Raw genomic sequence first — 16,210 nt, forward strand, 5'->3', positions numbered from 1 at the left:
TTGATTTTTTTATATATAAATCTTAAGCACACTCGGTACCCAGAACACTGTGATGATTTTCCCAGGCTTTGTAAACCAAGTGTGTAACAGAGGATCCATACAGGCTGCTGCTCACTGGGATTACATATGAAAAGGCCTTGGATCCTCAGACTGCCTCCTCTCGCATCTTCACAACGTTCAGACCCTGTGGTGTGTGTTTGTCTGTGTGTGTGTGTGTGTGTGTGTGTGTGTGTGTGTGTGTTTGTTTGTTTAAGTTCTCGTGTTGTTGGACCCTGTCACTTACCTGCAGGTAAAGACTTGTATAAAAGAAAAAACAAGATGACTATTGTTTAGATGAATGCTAACAGTACTACAGACTTAAAAACAAGTTGAATGCAGTGCATTCTTGTTCAAATGATCAGGCCTTTTCTCAGCAGTTAAAATGCACCATACAACTTAAGACCTTCCAAAACTGGACATTATCAAACAAGTAATATTAATTAAACAATATAAGCTACAGCAGTAATGCTACAGGCCTGCCATGCACTATCACTCAAATTCAAATGAATACTGACAGGAGAAATTAGCTAAAATGATTGACCAAGTAATTCATTATAGTTCTTTTATAATCATTAGGCTTTATGTTGTTTATCATAGCCTACATGTTAGCATTATGTGTTATCTCATTACAGCAAAACCATTAACGTTAATTGTGTTTTATTGGTCTATTAGGATTTGCAAGTTATTGCAGCCTACATGCCTCATAGAGCTGAACTTCCATTTATGGTTTTAATCATTATACTGGACACAGTGTTGAAGAGAAGACTAGATACTAAGACCAAAGTGAGGCTCGGGGACCCCCAGGGGTCCTGTAGGGTGTTCCAGTGGTGCACTGATGAAAGCTTTACACTGAAACGTCTGTATCCTCATGCTGATCAATTAAATATCCATCAGTCGCAATAGCAAGCCATGTTTCAGTGTGCAAAGCTTTTCTTTTTCCAAGATTTTCATTCAGTAGTACAAATAAAACTTTTTGAAAAATTTGACACAGCAACAGTTGTGTTGTCTGAAACAAACTGGAACAAGCAGGAATATAATTTGCTGAGGTTTCTCCTGTGCAGATTAAAACAAAAATTTGTCCTCCTTATACAGACTTTGAAAGGGGGGCGACTGGTGAAAGTTGGTTCTGACAGCCAAGTATTAGCCCATAATTTCACTTGGGGTCCAATAATTGATCAGTAAATAAATGAGTGGAGGTGTGTTTGAGTTGTCAACGGGTAGACAGAGATGTTTGGAATAACGGTGGTGTGGGGAGGAGAGGAAAGTGGAGGGGGGCCCAGAGTCCCCTCATGCGCACAGGTCCCATAATTCCTAGCTACACCCCTGTTTCCACAATAGACCTCAGGAAAGCACTGAAACATAGCTTGGGACAGGTCCAAAAAGAGGTGGAAAAGGGAAACTATTCTGCATGTAAGAGCACTTGTCTTCAGACAGCCTTTGTAGCCTGTGCCATCTTTACCTTGGATAGTTCTGGAGGGTTAAATATATGTATTCAAATAGTGCTTATAGTATCCCTCAAAATAAAGATTGATGCAGATTTGCATCATACAAATGCAATCTAAATGTCTTTTTCCAGATGTTTCAAGTGTTTTAGGACACCAAGAAAAGACTATGAAAGTTATAGCCTGTTGCTGGTATTGTCACTTTTGAAAGAGTATTGTTTGTTGGCTTTAAGGTTAAGTTGCCGCGCCCCTTGTCCCTCAGACAAAGCCTCACCAAATGGGGGTCCTTGGTTTAATGTGTGTCTGTGCAGAAGGTTTTGACAGGAAAACCACTGACCTACTCTCCAAGACTCCACTGCTGAATGAGGTATAATATGACCACACCCCCTGTTACTCAGTGTGTGTCTATTGGCTGCTGGAAATGATCTGGTGCCTGGATGTGGCTGCTGTCAAGGGTTTATATTATTAAAACTCCTGAAACTCCTCCATCCTCCCTGACACTTGTTGCTGCTGCCTGTGTCCCACCTGAACCGCTCAGCATTTCCTTTGGGATTTCCCGCGGGGAGTGATGAACTCCATCGATCCTCAGTCCCACCACCACCACCACCACACCTCCCCTACCGTCGGCTCTCTCCCACCCAAAGGCGCCCAGGAGGCCCCGGACATGGCCGCTGTGTACTGCGACAACTTCAGCAGCATGTACCACCAGCAGAGCCTCCAGGGCGCACAGAGACCCGCCGGCTACGGCCTCGGGGATTACGCATCGTCTCCAAACCCTTACCTGTGGCTCAACGGGCCGGGCGTCAACTCCTCCGCGTCCTACCTGCACGGAAACAACCCGGCGTCCTTCATCCCGCCCTCCTACGGCTCCCAGCGGCAGTTCATAACGAACTCACCTGGGTTCGGCGGGCCGGATCTGGGCTGGCTGTCCATCGCCAGCCAGGAGGAGCTGCTGAAGCTGGTCCGGCCGCCCTACTCCTACTCTGCTCTCATAGCCATGGCCATCCAGAACGCGCACGAGAAGAAGCTGACGTTGAGCCAAATTTACCAGTATGTCGCCGATAATTTCCCGTTTTATAAGAAGAGCAAGGCCGGCTGGCAGAACTCGATCCGGCACAACTTGTCTCTGAACGACTGCTTCAAGAAAGTCCCGAGGGACGAGGACGATCCAGGTAACGTGAACGCGCCGGGAGAAATGTCATAATTATTATCATAATAAATGAACGACATTTAGTTTACTCACTAGACTACTCACTTGGCAGTCTCTGAATTTTGGGTATTTAGATAAAGTGTTAATCAGTTATAATTAGACCGAACTCTTACGATAAAGAGTTATACACGGCAACAAACAGTGTGAAAGTAACTTTGAGAGTGTAAAAAATATATTTTAAAACATTATGCCAGTGTTTCTACAAGTCAGAGTTAATATTTACACTTTCTGATACTTTTGCACAACCGCCCCAGAACCACATATATTAATGAACAAACTCTTCAGTCAAAACTTTTCACCTCTATTAATACTGGAAATGTGCTGTGTCATCCTATATACATTTTAGAAGGATAATTAATTAAAATCTCATGCAGAAAATTCTCCTATAGTAATACATAGACATGTCTATAGTAATACCAAAGGAGATCAAATAAAAAGAAATACAGTAAAGTACCATAAGGTCACTGCAAGTTCACTATTGAGCACCAGTTGCACTATATGTTGCTATAGGAATATTATTGGAATATTATGATGGGTTTTTGTTGGATAATGTACAAAATAATGAGTAAAACAGAATGCATTGTACTGGAACATGACAGGAATGTTGTTAATACTTGTAACCTGTACTTCAGTCAAAGCTAGAATGCCAGTCAGCTCAGGAAAGCTGTTATTGACTAGACAAAACTGCATTCTCTCAAACTAGAAAGACTCTAGTGATGCAGTTTTACCTATAAGAGGGTAGATGGACACAAATATGAGCTGAATGGTTGGTGTTTTTGGAGTTTCCCATGTTGATAAAGTGGGATAGAAGTTCGCAATCACAGACTGCTGAGGTTGTCTTCCTAACACTTTGCTTTGTGCTTCATAAAAGTTACTAAAGTGGGTGAAATTACACCAGGAGTAGGCTATACATTTTACTTGGAGGAATTTAGTAAGTTAAAAATGATATTTGGATAGTTGGAGGCCAATATAACTTTATACCTTTCATCAGGTAAAGTTTCATTTAACCAAAACCACTGAATAATCAAATTGTAATATGTTTCCAATAATATCACCTCTCATCTTCAATCACAGGAAAGGGAAACTACTGGACGCTGGACCCCAACTGCGAAAAGATGTTTGACAACGGAAACTTCCGCAGGAAAAGGAAGCGGCGGTCAGACCCGAGCAGCGGAGGAGGAGCGGCGGCGGCGGCGGCGGCGGCAGGGGCCACAAAGGTCGAAGACGGCCGACCGGCGGCGGCGGCCTCACTCAGGTCCTCAGACAGCCCCCAGCTGCTCGGACCCTCCTCCCCGGAGATGGAGGCCATGAACGAGAACCACAAGAGCTCGACGTCGTCGTCGCCGGCCGGCCTGGCCTCGGCGACGCCGTGCTTCAATAACTTTTACAGCAGCATGTCGACGCTGGGCTCGGGGCCCCCCGGCAGGCAGGGGTCCCTGGGGCTGGTGAACGAGCTGTCCAATAGGAACATTACGGCCCTGAGCCCCTACCACCCCAACCACGGCGGGCAGGACCCCGGGGCGTCGGAGCACGGCGACGGCCTGCATTTCAACCGTGGAGTGTACTACAACACGTTTGGCAGCGGACAGAGCGGACAGTTCAACAGTCATTTTTATAACAGCTTCAGTGTCAACAGTTTGATATATCCCAGGGAGGGCTCAGACCTATAGGAGCCTCATGTCACACACAGCTGGGAGTTTGTCTCTTTGTAAATCCCTCTGAAACACACGTACATGTACAGTTTGCATTTCACCAGAGGGTCAGAGGGCAGGAGGATAGCGGCCTCACACAGCTCCTCACTGGCTGCTGTAACACTCTGCACTCACACCGGGGCAAAAGCAGATTAGAGAACATTTTGTTAAATTATCTGAGGTGCGCTTGATTTAACTTGACAGATTTAACTTAACAGTGTCAATAGTGGAAACGTCACCTGCAAAATCAAACAAATATTGAGCACTTATCTTTTTGTTTTGTTTTTTTCATAAATGTGTCAAAACTCCTACTTTGCTCCCAATGGTAAAAAAAAAACTACTCTTGCAAAGTAAGACAAGCATTGAACACTAATGTCTTTTTTAATATATCAAACTATTTTACTTTTTTTGGCAGTTTCAACAGATACTTTCCCAGTATTTGCAGTCAAAAAACTACAACTCTATCCTATTGAGGATGTTATTGTAACTTTGTTATTTTGCCCAAATACATATTTCTTTTGAGCGGCCAAATTATTACAGTTGATTACATATCAACCATGTTGAAACTGATTATTCATTATCAACACAAATCTGCCAAAGTTGCCTTCGTAAGACCACCATTACCTCAAACAACAATCATAAGATGAAAGTGCCCTATTATCAAGGGCAGCCTATATCTTTTAAACAGTTTCCAAATGCAGTAAATATTTACAATTGATATAATACAAGTATGACACCTGACGGGGCTTGCCTTATTTTTATATTCTCTATTGGAACATGTTGACTGAAACCACGGCACTAAGGCGCATGTGCGTGTAAATACATTTGGACAGTCGAAATGTGTATTTTTGTAAATTATAAAGATAGTTTGTGACTATTTATGCTATTTATGCTGATAGGCATTTTTTTCTACCGGTGTCTGAACATAGTTTGATTGAAGCAGAAGTGAATGATATTAGATTACAAAACGCACCGAAAACAGTATCACTAAAAGCAGATGTCATAAATATATATATATATATATAAAAATCATATATCATGGATTCTCTCAGGATTCAATGTGACAATCATTGAATGGCTTTTGTATCTTCTACTGTCTTTTTTTTTTATCTTTATACATACAGCATACAGCCAGTTTCAACTGTGATATTAATAAATACCATGTGGACCCTATTGTATTGTCATGCCTCATTTTCAATTAGGACTTCTCTGTATTCATTGCCTCACTGTCATTTGAATGTGTACCCATAAATTTACTTTAATCTCATATTTATTACAATTTATCTAGTCCAATTCAAGTCAATGTTGTCTCTTTCTAATTTGCTATAAAAAACGGGACAAAATTCCATCCAAATGGAAAATTCCACTTTATTTCTGCAGACTTTCTTTACTGTGAAACTTTGTTTTTTGTAAACTTTACACAATAAACCCTAGAGATGCCCTGAGACAGTTATTTCACAAAATTATTATTAATTTTTTTATTGCATTATATCTCAGTAATAATATAGAAACTAAATATGTTTCTGCTTTTTCAGATTTTGTTTTAATTTACAAAATTGTTGACAGCTTAGTTGCATTTCACAGAACAGATTCAAATTAAATGTATACATAGTGTACGTAATTCCTCAAACTCAAACCTTTTTATAAGGTTATAAGGTTACTTCAGCTACTTGTCTAATGCTGCTCAATACATTCTGTACTTTTCGCTTGAGAGATTCAAGAGCAAGTTCACATCCAACTAAAGCAACGTTACTCATCCGGTCTATTTTTTCTGTTAAATCGACTTGTTGTCGTCAGGATCAGTTTTGCCTTAGTACTGTTGCTTTATTCACAGACGAGCATCTTGCTACTGAGAAACATCTGAATAGACATCTGAAGTAGTTTTACATTGTGTCTCGCTTTGTTCTCTGTTGCTGGGAACGTTGCCCATCTACATTGCCCAACGTCAGTAATTGCTCTGTGTATCCTTATTCTACTAAGAATCAGAGAAGGGCAAAATAGAAGCTGGAAAAATTGTTGAAAAAGCAAGTAAGTGTTTGCTATACCTTATCTTAAAGTTATTTAAATATTTTCATATATGTTTTTGCGTCTTATACTCTGAGGTGATATCAAGGTTGCCTTATCTTTTCTTCATATTCTCTTTATTGATGCTCGATATTGATAAGGATGTTCTGTGCAGCATTAGAAGGATTTCCAGTTTCCAAAAGGTTTTCTTTCTATTTTGGAAAAAAAAGGTGTCACCTGATTTTCAAACTCAAATTGCATCCTCTAATTACAATGTCAAAAATTTACAATTTTGTAAGTGAAGGGTTCAAAATAGCTAAGACTTCAGTCATACTCAGTAGTGAGTTTTACTTTCAAGCACGGGAATAGTTCAGTATCAGAGTAAGCGTCGCATTTCCAAACGGCGGATCTCTCAATTCTGAATACGTTCTCTTGTGTCACACCTGATGTTCTCCAACATTTCTTCCAGCGCCAGAAACACTGTCAGGAAAAGCTTTCGTAAAAAATCAAGAGAGAGAGAGAGAGAGAGTTCAAGTTTGGAGGAGAGCCAAGTTCCCTGCAAAGACACCGCAGTTGATAGACGTCTTGATTCAGAAAACAGTGAAACAATAGCTCTATTGTATTCAGTCCTTCAAGCCAATCCCCATGTATCAATTAGGGCCGATCTGAAGAGAGGTGAAGATATCCCCCCTAGACTGACGGGGTTTAAGCATCTCCTTTGTCTCCATTCTTCAGCAGTGTTTGCCCCAAATCGCGAGGAGGCCATGTTGCATTGTTCCCGGTAAGAAACGATGCGTCAAGAAATTCCCTCGGCAAATATTTGCCACCCATGGTGTGGATTAGGGACAATGATTTGAGAATTTATTTATATTTCACTGTTTATAATTCACACCATTCATGTGTTCGAGGCACTTAGCGTTATGCCTTGAAATTGATCTTATAGTACGTTCCCATCATCACGGATAAGGCGGTTCATGTCTGTTTCTGCCCTCGTGATCCCGGGAATTTAAAACAAGTACAATTACGGGAAAGACGGCAATCTCAAAAACATGATAAAACCTCATAAAGCACCACTGATTTTTCTTTTTCTCTTGTATCACTTTCATCCAGGAAAAGATTGGAATATACTTTAATAGATATAATAAAACACTGCTGACAGTATTTCACCTCAGTCTCTCTTCACCTTGTATGGCCCTTGCTTAATTAAGCATACTTTGACCCACTAATTAAAGCCTATGAATTTTGCTCTTCGTAAACTCACAACATCGTCACAAACTCACATCAGTCTGGTCTGATTTGCAGCAGCACCAGGATCCACTGCTCAGAATATGGAAGAGTTAACACATATTTTTATCACTCTGTTGGTCTGAAATGCGTATTGCCTCATCTGTCAGGTGTTCTCGGTTATACTGCCTGTTTTGTGATGACTGTAAAACTCATACACATCCGTCAAATGACCCAATTCTGGCTGGAGATGTCAAAACAGGTTGGATGCATTGCGCAGCCACCATCAAAACAAAACTTTTCCACTCTGGCAGACTGCACCAGTGTGTTCGTTTCATGCACTGTCCGGTGAATAAAGACGCCCACTGCCAAGTGTGAACTTTTCAATTAGAGGGGATCCGCAGCGTCGGGGCTGCCTGGCTGACCCAGGCTCTGTTGGATAACCTTCGTTTGCGCCTGGAACATTGGGCACCCCGTTCTAATTTGGCACCCACACGGCTCTATGGGATGACATTTGAAAAGCACCATTGTTGGTCCGGCTGGGAAGCAGGTTGAACACGGGACCGTGGGTGCCATTTAGAAGGGTGCGTGTATAGGTTCGTGTCCTAAAACGACCCCACAGGACCCCCGACCCAAATTGTTCCTCAGATAGCGGACGGGGAAGAGGCGACACCTCGCTAATGAGAAACATCTTACACAGTACAGAGCACAGAAAGCAACTGTTTGGTCTTGTCAGCACATCTCACGTGAAGGGCTGGGGATCAACTTCATCAAGGAGTTCTGCCTGTGCTGTCACAGTGTTAAATGAGGACATGAGTGATGTTCTGTCAGGCTGTCCGGCTCATTTGAGGACATGGCCATCGGCTTTAGGCCCAATGCTATCAATGCGGGAAATGGTTTTCTTCAAAATTTCAAAATTCAGAATGTTTCGTTGTTTAAAGGTTCTCACAGCCAGTTTACATAGAACTTACTGAATAAATGCTTTATAACATTTTTTGAACTGATTGAAAAGAAAGTTAATCAACACCAACCCTGATAGACGCCGTCAATTAGGCAACTTCACACGTTGGCAGCCCTACATGGCAGTGAGAGGCAACAGTTTGAAAAGTGTCTTAACTTCAATACCCAGAAATCCAGTAAAGTGAGGTCAGTAAACGTCACACAGCTCGCTCATGTTTACCAACTCGGCCGGTCTGTGATGCTTTATACCAAAGGAAACCAAAGAGACGAGAGAGGACAAGATCTAGACACTCTTAGGCGTTGATTCATCACTTTATGTGGGTGGAGAAGTGTCCATACCCGATACCAGAATTTCATTTGGGGCAAATACGGCGTCTCAGTCAGGGAGGATGGGACGCTCTTCTCTGTTGCAGCCCCAGTTTGTAATTTAGGCCGATAAAATGCCTGACAAAATAAAAATGTGCCTAGTGCAGCTTTAAATGACTCTGACCTCCACTCTCTGGCTGATAGATAAACTGACTCATAGGTTGATGCAAGATTTGAATGACGCTCTATCAGTCACAAAACTAAAGAAGTGGGTCATGTAGTTTGATCAGAGGAAGGGTCAGAAACCTGCTGCTGCAGAAGAAGAAGCAAAACAACTACACCAGCAGTAAATATCTAGAATGAGACACAGAGGTGTTTATTCTCCATCCAGACAAACACTTCATCACTTCACTTCATCAAAACCACATAATACATATACAGGTTGGAATGCAGTCGCTCTGGATGAGAGCATCAGCTAAATGCCTGAGTGTAAACATAAGAAGCACAGCCAAAGTGAAACAGACTATAGTGCCTTGCTCAAGGGAATACGACAGGGTTCAGTTTCAAAATTCAACACCTTTTCCAGAGTTTAATTTGATGACTGGATATGTAGATTTTGGTTGGGGTTCAGTATGATGTGTGCTGATAGTGGTTGAGTAATATAACTGTCAGATAGGTCATATCACTCTATAATTAAATAATATTTACAACAAATACCACAGTGTGTGGCAATGTGTGGCAGTGGGTTTATTATGAGCAACAATATGTTTTTTCAAACTTTTCCTTTCCTTCAAACTTGTTGTGTGATTTCCAAGCTTTTCAAGACCTGGAAATCTTCTATTTAGTTTTCCATACTGTCAAAATCAGGTTTCAGACTAGTGTAGGAAACCAGAATTTGGCAGCAATGTAGCACTCTCAGAAAAAAAGGCACAACATTGGACCATCAGTCATTGGATTTTTACAAAAACATACAACTTAAAAAAAAGTGAGTCCCATGCACAACTGAGTATTGTTGGTGACAGGAATGCAGGGAAGATGAGGTTTCCCACAAAATGTGTCAAGTTGTTGTTGTTTTTTTTAATGTTTGAACTGTAAATTAGACGTGAAAAACATTTTGTAAACACTGTAGCGCTCCAGTGACAGAGGACTCATTGCTGCATCTGAGTGTATCTGAGTGTTTCTAAGCTCCAGTTGCCGTTCACATCCGGCTCCCACCTTCCCGTCGGTCCGGGGGATTGAACCGGCGACCTTTTGGCTACTAGCGGGCCTTGTAGGAGTTCAAGGCCAAAGCTGTCACCCCTCGCACTGAGTAATCCAGAGTAATCCAAAGATTTCATTGTGTGAGGGGAAATCCAGAAGGCGGTTTGGACTGCGCAGGATGTGCTGGGTTGGGTGTTTCATTCATTCTCTGGTCCTCAGAGTTTAATTCTGCCACCAGACAAGACCTCACTTGCTGAGGAAATGAGATTTCACAGCCACGGTCTTATGAAAAACCCCAAAGAAACAAAGGTGTAAATCAGAGTCAAACAACTTTTTTTTGTTATCAACTGTTGTCTGAATAACTTACATTTTGCTTTAACTTGTTTCTCTTGTTGTAGCTTGTCATTTTGAGTTTTTGGTGTTTTTTTGTTTGTTTTGAAATGGGATGGTTTTATAAGACCTTTGGGGTTTCTTTTATCATTTGCACATATTATTGATCGCCTCTCTTCTTTTCATGTCATATATTTTTGTCATCATATTTTGCACTGTTTTTTTTATTATTGTGCTACTAAACTCAAACTTAAACAGTAAAACAAGAGGAAAAAAGCTCAGTTCAGACTTACAGTACCATAGTATTTCTTCAAGTAGGGCTATAAGTTTCTTTAAATCATAAAAGCAACTCTGACATTCTAACCACCATTAAAGTTTTAACTGATTGATTTTTACACAGATTTTATTATAGTATGTCCAAACACGTTAATAGTACATCAAATCAAAAGTAAATGATTTTTCCAGAAAAAAATGTAGCAAATGCTTTATAAACAGTTCATGTACCTGTTCAATCATGTTTTGTTTTTTTTTGTTTTTTTACTATGAACCTTTCTGTTATATATATATTGAAAACAGACAGAATAAATTGATTGGGAGGTGTGTGTGTGTGTGTGTGTGTGTGTGTGTGTGTGTGTGTGTGTGTGTGTGTGTGTGTGTGTGTGTGTGTGGTGGGAGGGAGTATGTTGATCAAATCAAACCAAAATATTTGATTTCATAGTTCAGAACATATTTTCAGAACGTATGTTTTGTGAACGATTTATGTATCTGTTGCCTTCAGTTTACCTGCCAGTAAACAGTTTTGTCTATCTGCCACTGTTACATGTTTTCTATAAAATGTTAAAAAACAAAAGAAAAAAGTTGAAGGAGTGACAGAAACGAGAGAGGGGATGGGATGGGGGAGGGAAGGGGGGGTAGGAAAACATCTTGATGGGTTGGGTTGGGTCCGGGAAGGAGGCTGGGGGTGGTGGTGGTGGTGGTGGGTTGTGGGGGGGGGGGGGGTTCGGGGGGTCCTGAGTACGATTTGATCCTGGAAGGCTCAATTAAGTGGTTCGTTTACCCCTCGTGTGGAGCTGGTGAATTGGAGCCAGGTCAGCTCCGGGTTGAGGTGTTGTTCATTATTTTTCCGCCTGTCGGATCCCATGAGCGGCCGCTGGAGACGGTGGCTGCTCGGCGGCCGGGGAGCAAAGGGCCTGCCGGTGGGGTACGTCAAACACACTCAAAGCCTCTCCCCTTGCCTGGGGGATTATGATCAACAAAGCATGTCCCACACCTGCACCGGCCAGCACAATGGAAACTCCGCGGGCCAATGGAGACGCAGAGAGAGACCAGTTATTAAAGGCCCCCACCAATGAAATGGATTACATTAACCCCTTCTGTTGTTCTTCCTACCGCAGCTTAAACATTGAACTGACAGACTCCACATCCCATTGAGAAAAACTCTAGTAACACTTTACTTTATAATGGCCTTATCCTCAGAGTGTTCACCTATGGGAAAGTGTTGTGGCTGCACTGTAAAACTATGCGACTACTTCATGAAATGTAGTGATAGAGTTCTGTGCAGCTGGTTTTACTAACAGTACTTATCGCTATATGTGAAATACTTAACCATAGAGCAATATGCACTTTAATATAATGGAATAAGGCCATTGTAAAATTCTGAACCAAATTCTGCTGAAACTCGGCATAAAAGTTGAACTGATGCCAAGACAGACTGAGGCGTTTCCATCAGGAGCTTCACTGAGAATTTCACTTAATGTAACCGAAGTAATTATGATGATCCCTAAAATAAACTTCCTTGTAAGAACAATGAGACTGCACCTCTTTCAGGACCGTCTTGAGTCATCCTGACTGCTTATGTTGAATATGAATCCAACCATGTTGACAAGCATGGCACTATATTGTCTGTTAGGCCAGCTCTTGTGGCAGCCAGGAAGGTAGTTAGCAATCTTTCTTGTTTTCCTACTGTGTTATTCTTATGTACGGATTCTACTTTGAAGAGAACTTTGCAGACATTTGGAAATTGTTTAATTGAAGCCAGAAAACTTATTTATGGATACACTGGTGCTGCTGACGGTCCTCGGCTGCACTCCGTACCTGCTGCATCACCATCGTAACCATAATCACAATACAAAATACTCTTTAGGGAAGTACTGCTACAGATGATTTCACTCACTGTAGACCCAGACCTCCTGTACTTCTCTTCTTTATTTTCCCTTTTTTCCCCGGCTTGTATTTCTTTCTCCATCATAAATGATCCTTCTAGGGACACAACTTGCTCTCGTTACCACTGGTTGCTTCTAATGTTGGCGATTAGGGGAATTTAAGCTTATTCTGCTGCCAAGAGCATCAACTAAACGTGTTGGCCTAAACTTAAATGTCATCAACCACACAGCCATTACTGTACTGTACTGTACTGTACTGTGTAGCTGGTGATAAGGGAATTATTCCACAACATTCTCCCGGTCCCGTTTGTCAAAATGGACCAACAAGTAAACATCATTGTTTACCCATAACTCTTCAGTGGTAACGTAGCCTATGAGTGTGTTTGGGGTTTGTTTTGGATGTGTTTGGAACAATAGAGCGGGAGGATGCTCAGATATTTCCGCTGAAGGAGGGTGTCAGTGCCGAGGGAACCGTCATGGGCGAATTAGACCGAAGCTCTGTGGAATGCACATCGCTGCCCTCATCCTCACCCTCCCCAATACTCCCACCACCACCACCACCACCACCCCCACCCTCCTCACCTCCCACTCCCTCCTCCTCCTCTCTTTTTCTCCTTTAATTGGGCCCGCTCTCCTGGCACTCCTCCAGATCACACTGTCACTTTACACTGCGTAATAAGCTATTAGCCCCGGCCGGAGCAGAGTCCGCCGCCACCCCACGCTAATCGACATGGACATGGTCATTGTGCGGGACTGGGACTCAGGAAAGCACAGTCCGGCTATTGTTATCGCCCCGGACCTCAGACCCCTGGACCCCCACGTCCCGGCTGGGGTGGGGGGGCAATCGGAGGGGGAGATCAAGGAGAGGTGAACTCGCTCTCACCGCCCCCCTAGGAAACAACAAAACAAACTGTAACACCTTTGGTTCAGCCATCTTGCTTTGGCAAAAATATGACTTTCTGCCTCCTCCCAAAACAATGGAGCACCTGTTAGGAAATTGGTCCCTCCCTCAACTACATCTGTGTAGTAGCCATTAAAGACACAATCAGTGATTTACATATTTGAACAGCAAAATTTTGGGTACATTCATATATGTATGTTCCTGAAGAGTTTGACTCGCTGCACTAGGCAAAATTTATCAGCATAAATCACAAAGTAGAGAAGAGTGTCCCATCCCCACTGATTGAGATTCACCCTCTTTGCCCAAATGAAGGTATGGACTATTCTCCACACGCAGGGAGTGATGAATCAAAACTGTCTCCTAAACAGCAGCAGAGAAAGCTGGACTCACCAACATTAGATCTTTTCCTCTCTCGTCTCTTTGGCTTCCTTTGGTATAAATAAAGCATCACAGACCAGACCGGCCGGTTGGTAAACATGAGCGAGCTGTGTGACATTCACTGACCTCATCGTTACAGGATTTCTGGGTATTGAAGTTTTCAAACGGTTACCTCTTGCTGCCATTTGGGACTGACAACATGCAAAGTTGCTTGGTACAGCTGTAATGTATCAGAAGATTACAAATCGGAATATATCACACCTGTGATATTCATGTGAAACTCATATTTAATTGTCATTCTGTCAATGTGTGGATGAAAAACTCTGTTCATTTCTACAGCTCACTAGGTAAACAAAGCCAGAAGTGGGAGCGACAGCATTTCAACAGAGCGCACCATGCTGTAATCACATATCGGTGCTTTTAAAACAACAGGCGGTGATTATTTCTCCTGCAGATGTTGGACGATGAGAGCACACAGCCAGCGCGCTGCATGCTGGGACTGAGGAGGGAACCTTCCTAAACCACCTTACATCTCCCGAGCAAGTCCCGACACCTCCGGCAGTAAATCAGGGGGTTAGCTGAGGCCTCGCCGCTGCAGTCTGTCTGAGGCGCTAAGACTCGCTCGCAGCCTTGGCAAGGGGAGGGAGACAGCGCCGTATTTCACGTTGGGGATGTACAGACGTCACGCCCCATCGCTGTATGTCAATCTCTCAGTGGGAGAGCAGATTCTGATTTACACACACGCTGCAGTAAATCAGGTGTGAGGAAGTTGCTGCTGATAGCGACAGCGCCTAATTACCTTCCTGGAAACCCAAATAATGAAGTTATTTCCAAGATTTTGTATTGTCAGATTTCAACGTTTTTGTTTTTTTTCCTGATGTGTGTGTGTGTGTGTGTCGACGTGCATCTGTGTGTGTGTGTTTCCGTGTGTGAATGTGTGTGTGTCTGTCTGTGTGTGTTTGCGAGCTTCATTGTGACAGGAATGCTGGAGGGGAGCAGGAGGGCAGGCTGGGACAGAGCTGGTGAACAGGTGCATGGTTGGGGGGGGGGGGGGGGGGGGGGGGGGCACTGTGGTTCAGGATGAGAGATTGAAGTGGGGGGGGCAGGGGGGGCATCAGCTTAGCAAGTCTGATCTGAACTAAACAACATCATCATCATCATCAATCATTTGAACTGAACCTGATCATGCAAAACCTGCCAGTATTTATTCAACAAATGCGTTTCCATCACTATTTATCACATGATTTCTTTATTGAAAAAACTTTCACTTTCACTGTTTCCTTTCAACTAATCTAATTTGTATATATATTCGTACATACACTGCAGCAGATGGCTTAATTTAAACACCTCATATCTGCAAGTGCTTGTCACTGCTGCTTCAGCCCACTTACAGTAGGTGCCAGATGGGTGAATGTAGAACGTACCAGAAAGTAAAGTTAATTACAGGGAAGCATTCAAAAGTTAATTTAGCATGCTTTTAGGTGACTGAGAACTTGATGTGGTGAATCCCACCATCAGATAACATGCAACTATAAAGCAACTAGAAGAATTATTTGCAAATAGTATTTGGCCCAAATGTGATTTCTAGAGGAACACAATGCGCATCTTCTTTCAACTTTTCTTTTTTCCCTTTTGACTCTTATAAATCATATTAATATATTTGTAATGATTGATAAGATTTGAATAGGCAGTGTTTTCTGTTGAAGCTCCATAATGTACAAATATAGCATCCAGTGGCAATTATCCAGATTGCAGTTTAATTTGATTTGTGTTGTTGTGTGTTATAATTAATGTGTGAATCTCTGTGTGAATATACTGTATCTTACAGTTCTGTTACTGTAAAATAGTGTAATATATTATGTTTCTGTACACAGTACAGTACAGTGCTTTAGAAATGGTCACTGTATACTGTACATTATTTGTATGTGCAAATTTTGTGTGTTACATTATTGTATTGGTTCATCTAATTACAGAAAACTTCAGTATAATAACCAAAATATGTCAACAGTTTGGTGTCTGGAGTGCTTCACAGTAAAGTCAATGCAAAACAGAGAATGTACAGTAATCACTGAATATGTTTCATCTCATGTTTCATACATTTTGTTTGTTGGGCACAAGCAGTCTTCTTTTTTGTGTCTTTCTTGCATCATGATGGACACGCTCCCTATCTATCTATCTATCTATCTATCTATCTATCTATCTATCTATCTGTATTAAACTAACCCCCCCTGCACCCACCCAGCCTGCTCTCTCTAATCCAGCCCTTTCTGAGCTCAGGGTCCCGGGGACAGGTTCATCCAGAGGGCGGAATCAGCCTCCATGGCAAAGCAGGGGGGTGGGGGGGGGTGAGGATGGGGTGTGTG

At 42.3% G+C, this 16,210-nt stretch overlaps 1 protein-coding gene across 1 annotated transcript; it reads left to right on the forward strand.

Annotated features, from left to right (window-relative positions):
* The first annotated feature begins 2,049 nt into the window (after window positions 1-2,049).
* Window positions 2,050-5,511, forward strand: foxi2 (forkhead box I2). Its single transcript, XM_071525760.1, has 2 exons — window positions 2,050-2,653; window positions 3,766-5,511. Exons 1-2 carry the CDS (start codon window positions 2,050-2,052, stop codon window positions 4,359-4,361), a joined length of 1,200 nt encoding a protein of 399 aa, XP_071381861.1. The 3' UTR covers window positions 4,362-5,511.
* The last annotated feature ends 10,699 nt before the right edge of the window (window positions 5,512-16,210 follow it).

The sequence above is a fragment of the Centroberyx affinis genome, unplaced genomic scaffold (assembly GCF_046629955.1).
Source record: "Centroberyx affinis isolate AG114_WGS23_722 - 3 ecotype Tasmania unplaced genomic scaffold, CSIRO-AGI_Caff_v1 ptg001336l_1, whole genome shotgun sequence".
Lineage (NCBI taxonomy): Eukaryota > Metazoa > Chordata > Actinopteri > Beryciformes > Berycidae > Centroberyx > Centroberyx affinis.

Excerpts from the sequence above, each read along its gene's own strand:
- foxi2 (XM_071525760.1), top strand. The coding sequence starts at position 2,050 with ATGAACTCCATCGATCCTCAGTCCCACCACCACCACCACCACACCTCC. Across the intron at positions 2,654-3,765 it reads GAGGGACGAGGACGATCCAG|GAAAGGGAAACTACTGGACG; the intron begins GTAACGTGAACG and ends CTTCAATCACAG.